This window comes from Eptesicus fuscus, chromosome 19 (genome assembly GCF_027574615.1).
Source record: "Eptesicus fuscus isolate TK198812 chromosome 19, DD_ASM_mEF_20220401, whole genome shotgun sequence".
NCBI classification, from domain to species: Eukaryota; Metazoa; Chordata; class Mammalia; order Chiroptera; family Vespertilionidae; genus Eptesicus; species Eptesicus fuscus.
The window spans coordinates 14,871,337-14,883,503 of record NC_072491.1 but is presented as its reverse complement, the minus strand read 5'-3'; the positions used below and the strand labels follow the sequence as shown (position 1 = coordinate 14,883,503).

The 12,167-nt window shown below is 35.5% G+C and overlaps 1 protein-coding gene across 23 annotated transcripts in view; it reads right to left on the bottom strand.

Moving 5' to 3' along the window:
• Positions 1–12,167, bottom strand: part of RIMS2 (regulating synaptic membrane exocytosis 2) — a 357,229-nt gene that overhangs the window by 286,577 nt on the left and 58,485 nt on the right. For 11 of the 23 annotated variants that reach the window (XM_054708317.1, XM_028155990.2, XM_054708319.1 and 8 more), the window contains one exon: positions 4,880–4,891. The exons of the other annotated variants lie outside the window; for them this stretch is intronic. In XM_054708317.1, coding sequence (XP_054564292.1) covers positions 4,880–4,891 — 12 coding nt within the window. The remainder of the gene's footprint in view (positions 1–4,879; positions 4,892–12,167) is intronic. 23 annotated transcript variants of the gene reach the window in all.

The window sequence follows — 12,167 nt, the reverse complement described above, 5'->3', positions numbered from 1 at the left end:
CAGGCTTACAATAAAAGAAACAGAATAGTAGAAGTAGTTAAACTTGTGATTTTATTTTAAGAGTTGGCCCTGATAGAGCTGTTATATTCAGTTTCTAGGACAATTTTATTAAGGCCATCTACAGGTTATTATGTGATTAAATAAAAATGCAAAGGCAAATCCTCTACTGTTGTTTAGACAGTATTTACAAAAATGCAGCTCCACACAGCTACTGCCTAGATGAAAGGGAACGACCAAAGATCCTATAACGAAAAACTCTTTTAAGTATATGCTAAATCGCAACACCACATGAGAACAGCAATGGGCAGGAACATAGGCACGGGACATGGAAGCTGGATAAGGTGCTTAAGTCAGAAAAAGCGTCAGACAGCAGTGGAAACAAAGAGCACCTTGCTCTGAATATCACCGCTGCAGCTGCAGCCCAACCTGTAGCCTTTATGCGTCTGAAACGTGAGAAATACTGCAGGACATTTATCATCCTTCCACTCCTTTTTACTTCACCAACATTACCATTAGTAACGTTATTTTTTTTTTTTTAATTTTGAAATTTTTATTTATTATTGTCTCAAGGGATACTGGATAAGAGAACTAATAACTGTTGTAAAAAGAGAAAAAGGAATAACTTAAGATCCTCATTAAAGTGGTCTTTTTATACAGACTAGAGGCCTGGTGCACGGGATTTGTGCACTGGTGGGAGGCGTGGCCTGCAAGGATCAGCCCAACTGTGGGAGCGCTGCTCATCCAGGTCAGCCGAGCAGTTGCTCCCACTGTGGGAGCGCACTGACCACCAGGGGGCAGCTCCTGCGTTGAGTGTCTCCCCCTGGCCGTCAGTGTGCATCATAGCGACTGGGCAACTGGTTGTTCTGGTTGTTTCACCGTTCAGTTGCTGGGCTTTTATTATATAGGATAATATTGTCTCTAGACAGTGAAATGAGCATCATTTTGTTCCCAAAACTATAATTTCATTATGCTCTCACTAGACATGAATAAGTCAGTATTTACTAAAAGATAAACAGCCAGCTACATGTTCTAACCTATGGCAAATAATTTGGCAGGTAAGTTTAGTTTACTTATTTGTTCCACACATCCTAAAAAGTCCAACATATCCATATGAATCTACTGTTTGCAACCGGAGTTAATTTATATGTAATATATGAGCAGATGTGTTAAGTGACCCTAATACTTCAAACATCAGATACAGGCAAAAGCAGGCGGCTGAGTATCAAGGAAATGATCAACATGCACATCTTTACTCCTCTTCTGTATTTGTAAAGGACAACTCTAGAGGTTTGTATGGTTTCCCTGGCGAACACTGCAAATCCACCAATGTTTCCATTAAGAATGCTTTTGACTATCAGTAACAGAAAATCTGACCACTAGTGGCAGAAACGGATTGGGTTGGGTATTTTTCTCACATTGGGGAAAGGTGTTGGATGGTGTTGGATCAGTGGCTCAACAATGTCATGACTAATGACTCAAGTACTCCTGGCTTCTCCCTCATCTTCACAAAATGGCCGCTAAAGCCCAAGACAACACGTTTGCATTAAAAGGTAGTTCCAGCACTGGACGGTGTGGCTCGGTTGGCTGAGCAACGTCCCATGCACTGGAAGGTTGCCAGTTCAACTCCCGGTCAGGGCACATGCCCAGGTTGCTGGCTCGATCCCCAGTGGGGTGCATGCAGGAGGCAGGCGATCAATGTTTCACTCTCACATAGATGTTTCTCTCTCTCTCCCCCACCTCCCTTCCTCTCTCTCTAAATATCAATAAAAAATATTTTTTAAAAAAAGGTAGTTCCAGCTACATCATTCTTTTTTATCATAACTTCCAAGAAGCCCTTATAAATTTCCTCCATCTCATTCGCTAGAACTGTGTCACAAAGCCATTTCCAGTTGCAAAGAAAGGTAAAAATTTTATATTTTTCAAGTCCCTCTATTGGAAATTATAAGAGAGAAGGAGAAAATGTCTGTTAAGATAGCCATTCAGCAGGATCTAGAACAGTTTCCTCATTCAACTACTCAACATTCTGTACATATATTTTACATGTAACACAGTCACCCCTTCCCAAAGGGAGAGAATCCCTAAGTCTCATCTAGTTATAAAATCTAGCTCTGAATCCGGGACCCCTGAGGTAGAGCAAATCCTTCCATCACAGTTGAGTGTGGGTCACTGTGAGCCTATCCACTGGAAGACAAATGATCGGTTCCTAACACACCCAAAACACAACATGGAGAAACAAGAGGGAACTGCAACAAAAACTCTCATTCAGAAACAGGAAGGAGAGGTATACAGTGGTCAACAGTCCATGGCACACAGTAATCCCTACATGAACAATGGCTTCATTTCCTTGGTTATCCTGTCAGTCTCAGATTCAGCTCTCCCCTGATTGTTGTCATTCATATTCCCCGATTCTGCCCTGTGGAAAGATGTCCCTTGGCCATTATCCTCCCTGGCTATCTAAGGCAATGACATTGGCAAATGTATCTTTCCTGCATTCTGTACAACTTTCATCTCCACTGCTAGAACGCACATCATTCTGCTAATAATGAGTGCAGAGTGTTGCCTTAGGGGCTGAATAGTCTTAGATAGAATGTTTGTTATCCAGGCTTGGGGTTTCATTTGCCACTAGCCACAGAGGGCTATTTAAATTTAAAGTAATTAAAATTAAATAAAATTAAAAATTCGATACCTCTCCACATTAGCACATAGCTCATGCGACTGGAGCCTCAACAGCTACATGTGACTGGAGCCTACTGTATTAGATAGTGAAGATATAAAACATTTTTTAAATATATTTTTATTTATTTCAGAGAGGAAGGGAAAGGGATAGAAACATCAATGATGAGAGAGAATCATTGATCTGCTGTCTCCTGCATATCTCCCCCCGCCCCCTGACCTCCCCAGGGATCAAGCCCAAAACCTGGGCATGTGCTCTTGACCAGAATCAAACCTGGGACCCTTCAGTCCGCAGGCTGACGCTCTATCCACTGAGCCAAACCAACTAGGGCAAGACATAAAACATTTTCATCACTATGGAAAGTTCTCTTGAACAGTACTGCATGAAGAGTGTCATAAAAAGACCTACTGAATTTTATTTACAACGTTCCAAATTCACATAAAATTAGCATCATTTCATGTTAGTCGATCCTTGGTATAAAATAGACAGTTACATTACAAAATCTTGTCAGTAAATGAAAATCATTGCTGAATTATTATTAAGTACCTAGTATCTGGGATAGGTGTCAGAAATCATTATAAAAACTACAGACACAGAAGTAGATATAGAAAAAAAGAGAGAAATAAATATAAGTAGACTGAAAAAAAAAAAAAAGGCTTTGAATTACATGAACGGCACTACCTCAGAGTCAGCTAGTAAGGCTGGCCAGTAGAAGGTTGGTAGGTGCTCTAGAGCAGCTGTCGCCAACTGGTGGTCCATGAGGTCCGAAAGGTTGGCGACTGCTGGCAGGCGTCCTCAAACTACGGCCCGCGGGCCACATGCGGGTGTTTTTGCCGTTTTGTTTTTTTTACTTCAAAATAAGATATGTGCAGGGTGCATAGGAATTTGTTCATAGTTTTTTTTTAAACTATAGTCCAGCCCTCCAACGGTCTGAGGGACAGTGAACTGGCCCCCTGTTTAAAACGTTTGAGGACCCCTGCACTGTCCTTGATTGAGGAGGATGCACCGTCTGGGACATGTCTACAGCAATTAACCTTCAAAACTGCCTCAAATTTTTGATAGAATTCCTACAGGTAAAAAAATCAAACAAACAAAGGAAACGAACCAAGCAACCCTGAAGATCTTGTGCTCAGCGACTTCATTCTAAAATCACATCAATATCTGCCACCACCTACATTATCCTCAACCTAGTAACTGAAGACTGAGGAGAATAAAAAAGCTCCAATTGATTTAAAAAAAAAAAAAAAAGAGTCACTGATCAGAAGACCTCAGCTGAACAGTGTCCTCTTTGGGTATTATGCCAATTTGAATTGGATAAAACTTTCAGACCTCAAGTTTAGTTTGACTCATCAAAAAGAACCAGAATTTTTTTAAAAAAGAGAATAAACCCTGCAATTTTTTTCTCAGAACTGTCTGCAGCCCACCTACTCATTGCTGTAACCAATATCTCAAGTTTGTTATAAAATACTATAACATACACACACCAAGTAGACCTATAAAAATGCAAAGAATAAAAAGCTGATTTTTTTTTTTTTTAAGAATCAGAATAGAAAGATTTTATCTGTGTTTGCAGGAAGTCACCAGTCTCTAGAGCAAATCCAAATCAGACCTCTAAGGACAAATATGGGCAGAATATTAAAACCTAGGCTGGAGTTGAATCCTCTAAACCTAGGTATTTTAAAATTATAATTGTCTAATACTTAATATGAAGATATAAGATAGACATTTTACCAATTTCTATAACACATTAAGAAAAAGAAAAATATATTAAATACTTATACTCAACTGTATATAGATACTTCAGAAAAATCCATGTTCAATGTTATTGTGACTCATTCATTATTACAAATACTGGATCTTTATACTAGAAGCTTCTTTTAAAAACTCTGACCAGTACAATGATGACTTTAGGAAAATATTATAAGATTGAAAGAATTCTTAACACAATGAAAAATGCTATAAGATCTCTTAAAAATACTAAATTCTAAAGAAGCAGGCCTCTTTAAGAATCAAATAATCAATTTTTTATCTGTAACATAATAAAATGTTTTTCAGTAAAATCAGATAGCATGCTTAAAATATCATATTGTATAGTGATTATCATGCACTACAACTTAAAAGTAATTAAATATAGCTATAAAATTAAAATTAGCAATAACAACAATAAGAAAAAAAATAATATTAGACAGAAAAAAAGACTCTAACCACTTTGTCCTCCTGGTGTGAATATCCACGAAAGCAAGTTAGAAAGGACAGAAAAGACAAAACAAAAAGAAATAATTAATTCCATTCTTAAAACAAATAAGAGTTTAAAGTTTGTTAGTGAAATAAAAATTCTAAAAAAGTCTAATTAATTTTTTACTAAAATCTAAACTTTTTAAGAGAAAAAACTTAAGAGCACACTATATACTAGAATGTATTAAAACATATAAATTAGAATAATTTCTATAAAAGCAATTAAATACCCAAACATCTGAAAAAGGAGAATGTTCTTTCCACAAATGAAATCCTAACTAAATACTCAATTAACTCAAAGAGAAACTAAAACGTGTTAAGGTAAAAGACTTTATGTACAAAACCGTATAACACTGCATCACTATTTACCTTTAATTTCATCACATATTAGCTAAAGTAGTAGACAAAGTATATTTTTATGTAAATTATGCATAATGCTTCTAAAAGTCATCTCTGTCCCATTAACTTAGGAGTCTCCTAGCTTTATAACAAAAAGAACAAATATATAAAGTCATTAAAGATAATATATTACTGATTAAAATTGATAATTTTGAGTCATAGTTTCCCAAAATTATAAATGAGAAAAATAAATCTTATAAATGTGGAAAATAAAATAAGACACAGGATTTGGTCAAAAGGACATTTTAGATATAATAAAATTAAACTCAATTATTGCATTTCCCTTTAGCTATAACTAGAGGCCCAGTGCACAAAATTCGTGCAGAGGTAGGGTCCCTAGGCCTGGCTGCTGGCCAAGGCCTTCCTTCCGGCTGCCAGCTAGGGCGTCCCTTACCCAGCTGCCAGCCGGGGCCTTCCTTCATTCCACACCACCCCCTGGTGGTCAGCAGATGTCACAGCAAGTGATCAAACTTTCAGTCTCCTGGTCAAACTCCCAAGGGGACAATTTGCATATTAGGCTTTTAGGCATATATATATATATATATATATATATATATATATATATATATGTATGTATATATATATATATAACAAAAGCATAATATGCTAATTAGACGGGACAGCCGGACAGCCAAACAGCAGAATGACCTTCCAGACAAAGCCAGGGCTGCGAGGGCCGAGGCAGCTGGGGCTGCAAGGGCCAAGTCCCTTGCTCAAATTTTGTGCATTGGGCCTCTAATTTAAATATAACGATACCATAGTAAAAGTGATGATGTAATAATAATGACATGATATATCACCAAACATATAAATTAAAAGTCAAAATCATGTGTTTTGAGGTTCACTTTCTCTACAATATGGGTGGCAGTATAATACTTGTGACTAAGAGGAAAAACTCTGCAATTAAAAAGACATATCTTAAAATTCCACCTTTTAAACAGCACTCCTAGCTGTATATCTTGTGCAATCTCCTTAAGCTCTCTAAGCCTGTACTTCCTTATCTGCATAGGGTTTATGATAATTTTTTAAAAATAGCATGAAAAACCCTCAACACATTGTCTGGCATATCGCTCTATATCTCATATAGGATATTGCATAGAGATAGGACTGCATTCTTTACGTTACTGTATTCTTGACTGCTTTGTTACAAATGTTAGACCTAAAGATCATATACTAACTATTGTACTAGTACACAGTCAAGGACATCTATCTATTGACAACAATTTAGTCCAACAAAAATCATTTTCAAAGCATTCATTATCTATATGTATCAGGCGCTACATCAGAAGTCTCACGTGTAAAAAATGAGTAGGACAGTTTCTGCCCTCAAGGAGCTAAATGTAATGAGAGAGAAATAAATCACTGCAGAACAAAGAGATATTCGGAAAGCAAGGGAATAACAAAGCATTATAGAAACCCAGATAAAAGAGGATATACCAGAACTTGGGGAAAGGATTAAGAGAAAGTTTCTAAGATACACACAGGGCTTTAACAAGGCCCTGGCAGGGCAGCTCCTTTGGTTAAAGTGTCATCCAGACGTGCCAAGGCTGTGAGTTCGATCTCAAGTGAGGACCCATACAAGAAGCAACCAATGAATGCATGAATGAATGAGTGGATCAACAAATCTCTCCCTCCCTTCTTCCCTCCCTCTAAAATAAATAAATAAGTATGTTAGAAAGTAAATGTTTAAGTAAATAGAATTAAAAAACAAAGAAGAATGAAGAGAATGTTAGCAAGACCAGTGAGGGAGAACATTTTATGCAAAGAATACGGCATATGCAAAAAGCACAAAGAAGACTGGCATGTTTGGAATATATAGCTTGGAATAACTAGATTATAAATGATATGTTGGAACTAAGATCTTTATTAACTATATTAATACCTGGCAAAATAACAGAAGCATACCACTTTGTTAAAAATAACTCACATGGCAGAATTTTTTTAAATTGAAGTTATAAATAATAAAGTTGCTAATAGTAAATTCCTTTTAACAGATTAAAACTAGTTCAATTTTAGCTTTATACATGAAAAACTTAGCTATAATATAGACATGAAATAATACTGCCATCAAAACCTTTATCTTTCAATAGAAAAATAAACATAAGACCTATAATATGATTTATAAATAAGGCTTATTAGCTACCATTTATTGAGTGTTCACTATGCTACTATGTACAAACTAATTGGAAGGAGACCAGTCTGGAAGCAGAGAGAATAACTAGGAATTGTTGCAATATTTGGGGTAAGAGACAAATATCAGAGTGGTATGAACTATAGTAGGAACAAGAGGAATGGAGAGAGTGATCAGAAGATACTGAGAAATAAGGCTCCTTAAGACTTGATTGAGGAAGAGGAAGAAGTGGAGAAGTACTTCCAGAATCTGGCTTAGGTAACTGGGCGGAGGAGAGGACAATTCCTTGGGGAGAATGAAATTGAGGTGTCTGTTAAGCAGAGATTTTCGGTAGGCAGCTATATAGATTGATCTGGAGCTCAAAAATAATCCAGCTAGTAAAACAGTATCTGTAAATTATCAGCCCATATGTAGTATTTGAAGCCATAAAAGTGAACAAAATCTCTCAAGGAAATTATTAAAGGAAAAGGGAAGAATGAGGATGATGACCCTGCTCTTTGAACCGGCAAACCTTCAGAAGAAAAGAAATTCCAAACAAAAGGATGGATACGTCTTCTAATCAGTTTTTAGTAATACAATTGTCAGAAGTTTCACTGTATTTGTAAAAGTGATATTAAATTTATTAATAATCAAAGTGGAATTGAGTTGCATGAAAATGAAAGGTAATGTATAAATATAAAATATTATCAAGGACCTTAAGACAAAGACTGATTAAAATCTCATGTAAATACAAATAATAACCTAGTGTGGAGGAATATTTTTATTTTAAAAATATGGGTAATTTGAATTTTAACTGTACTTTCTTTAAAAGTGAATTTCAACCTGAATAATCTGGATATTTCCTCCAGCTTTACATTTAGTCTCTGTGTGAAAAAAATAAATGTTCAATTCAAATATTAATATTGCTTTATATAATTTACATGCATATTCATTATGGCAGATGCAGTTTAGGTATGCAGTAAGGAATACACTAACCCAATATTAAGTGTGATTAAGTAAGAAAATATATGTGATAGCATCTTACATGATACCAGACATATACAATAAGTAAAAAGAAATCTAATACCATAAAAATTATTGCAAAACACTTCTGTAGCACTCGCTATGTGCCAAGTATACATCTGTTTCATATAAAATTAATTTCATCTTCACCAATAAGCTGTGAGATAGGTACTACTATTATTTCTATTTACAGATGCAGAAACTGAGGCAGAGATTAAGCATCTTGGACAAGTCACACAACTAGTAAATGCTGAAGATGGGATTCAAACTTACACTCACTTCAGAACCTGTGCTGATACGGCTGCAGCACAAGCTTACAAGGTGAAAATGTATCCCTTTATGTTCAGTGTAATACATTATTTTGCCTCCTTCCACAATACTAATATTCACTAGGAGGTATAAAGTTTCCTAAGATTCTACAGGTTGGACTGTTCCTCAGAGTCACTACATTATTCTGCACATCAATGAGAGGAAACAATTCTCTCTCTCTTCCTTTTAAATTCTACGGCTATTTTATAATAATCTCACACATTCTAGCTTATTCAGTTTAAAGGCTTAAAATTAAGGGTCCACCTGATGAAACCTCTTACTTAATAATAGTCCTGTAAATTACATAATTCTTGAGTTTTCCTAACTTTACCTGTTCCTCAAATTCCTATAAATATAGTTTTCTAAAAACAGTGGTGTCCTCAACACTCCCATGTTATATAAATGTGGGAAAAGTTAAAAACCAAAGCTTAACACACAATATGCTAGATATAGTAACATCAGAGAATTAATGAAGCTTCTTTATTACTTCTTAAAAATTGTTTAAGTGGTACATTATTTGGCTATATAAATGTACTTCTCAGGTACTTCAAGAATTCATGAGCAAACAAGTATTCATTTAAAAATTTAAAAAATGTTAAACTAAAAAAACACCCGTATAAATTAGTTAGATTAATGCTTTCATTTTACAGATTTTAACACAGACGCACTAAGACATGACATGAAACATCAAACATAAGTCACACAATACCATGGCAGGAACTAAACCTGGTTCTCCTAATTTTCTCAACAAACGCCACCCTCTTCTGAAGACTGTCCAATTTTTCCCCAGTATACCAGGATGTAGAAATTCTCTGAGGTCTAAAAGAAAATTCATACGACATGCTCGCCTTTGATGCAGGGGGAATGACTGCATGTTGCACTAGCACACTAGCTACAGATTTGGGGTAAACACAGTGACTTGAAATTTTAAAAAAAGGAAAGGAACTGCCTACAATATTGAAAAACTACTCTAAGCATTATTTTATCTCTCAATGCACAATTTAAATATTAGTCACTAAAACCACTCATATAAATGATACTTAATGACTCACTTATAAAGGAGCATGTCATTATTATCATTCCATTCTTACCGCCTGGTATACTGAAACACCAATATATTTTAAAGGACTCACTTAAGCAGCACTTTTATAATCATTATAAAGTTATAATTCATTCTGCTTCAAATCTGATAATTCATGATAGAAAATCTCATGTTACATTTATAAATTAAACAATACAATTCTGAAAATTGTATGTTCTTTATATTTCAAAATTAGATTAAACGTTAAGCTGATGGTAACATATTTTTGCACCAAAAAGTAAAGGAAACAAAAACTTAATGTTGCCACACACTGAAGCTTAAAATAATCCTCGTTTTAAATTATCATAATGAGTTTCCTACTACAGTCATCATTTTATGATTACAAAATAATTTCTCCTTTATAAAGTCATCATTTTTAAATCTGACTAAATATATGGCTCTTATTAAGGGGGTATCATCTTAAAAGGAAATAAATGGAAGCAATATTCCATAAAATCTTGTACTGGAATTTCTATATGTCTCATACCCCATTTATTTCCTTTGTATCCTAAATACATTCAAAAGAATTAATTAATTTTTAAGGATGGCTCCACATCTTAAGAGCCTCAAAATTAAAACAAGATTATTTTATCTTGATTCTTAAAAGGATACTAACCTAATTTTCAAATAGCTTTATAATTACATTGTGAGCCATAAAATACTGGTATTCTCATTATTCTACTTCATTAAAAATAGTGTTTAACTGGGCTTAGTCCTTTAGGGCTATGATAAATCAAAGACATGCATTCAGCACCTATTGGAAGTTGAAGCCTTCTTCTACTGCATCAGGCAGCTGAATGACGATCCAACTTGAAGACAGAAATTGAACTCAACACTCCTTTCACTCAGAATACAGACACCTTTATACCTATCTCTCAAAGGAACACTATCCCGAGTAAATTACTGCACTCTTATGACAAGTTTCTTACCTTGATGAAAATGTAGAAAAACTAATTTAAAAATCCAGGTTATCTTTCTTGAGCTAAACTCTAGACTATTTTTTATGTTTTACTCCCTTGACACGTTCCTCAGATCAAAGAAAAAAATATGAGAAAAGTGGGGCGCATTCCTTCTTCTATTAACCATCTCCTTCAGACTAATGCACAACATACAGAATTTTATAGTAGATTAAATTGCAACAGATCTTCAAGGGGTATTCCAATTTTTCACTGTACTTTTTATTGACAAAAACGGTGCTCAGCATAAAGGGACCTGTGTCAGAAATCAAGAAATGTTATTTTCAAGCAAACTGTAATCAGATGTCGTGAGAGACTTCTGCTTCTGACTAAATGGCGTAACAAGGGCTAGATTTCTCCACCTGCTTAAAACAAACAACAGCAAAACAAAAAAAACACGGATAAAATACAGGAAAGAATGGTTTACAATACATTGGATATAAGGCAACAAAAGACAGTGAAAGATGAAAAACAAGCACGATAAACTCTACAACTGTCCCAGCTCACTGCTTTGAAGGACTTTTCAGGTAGCAGAACAGGACAGAGGAACCGAAGTGCAGCTTAGCAGGCGTCCTGACTTGAATGGGTTAAAACTGAGAGCCTGAGGAAGGCAACACAGCCAGATGTCACAGGGCAAGTTACCAGAGAAAAGAAAGCTACACCTAGAGAGAGAACTCACTGGAGATACCTGCAGAGGGCCCCTTCGAGAAGTCAGCTGAGTAATGATCGGTGAGCATGCACGTGAGAAAACACCTAGCAGTGGGAATGGGGTGGACTCATTTAAGAGGATTAAGGAGAACAGTGGATGTTCCCGCCAGCAAGACTGGAAAAACTCATAATTCATTGGGGCATTTCTTATAGTACTCATGAAAGCCTTATCTTAGAAGAAAATAATTAGTGTTACACTGAGCACTGTTCCATATTCATCTAACAAATCATCTAACAAAAGTGTTAAATGCTTCCACAGAGCTGCATCCCAGACAAAGCTAAAGAAGAGTTATAGAAACACAAAAACATCCAGCACCCAACAAAGTAAAATTTACAATGCCTGGCATCCAACATAAGATATCAAGCATGCAGAGAGTCAGGAAAATCCACAATGTAATGAAAATAATCAAAACCAACGCAAAACTGACAGAGATGCTAGAATTAGCAAAGGAGAACATGAACAGAATTATGGAAGTATATTCTATATGTTCAAAAAGTTAAGTAGATCATGAAAGATATAAAAAAGCCCCAACTGAAATTCTAGATATAAAAACTAAAATGTCTAAGATGAAAAATACACTACATAGTAACATAAAATTTGGCATTGCTGGAGAAAAAGACTAGAAAACTTGAAGGCACAGCAATACAAAATTTCAGAGACGAAGGGAGAGG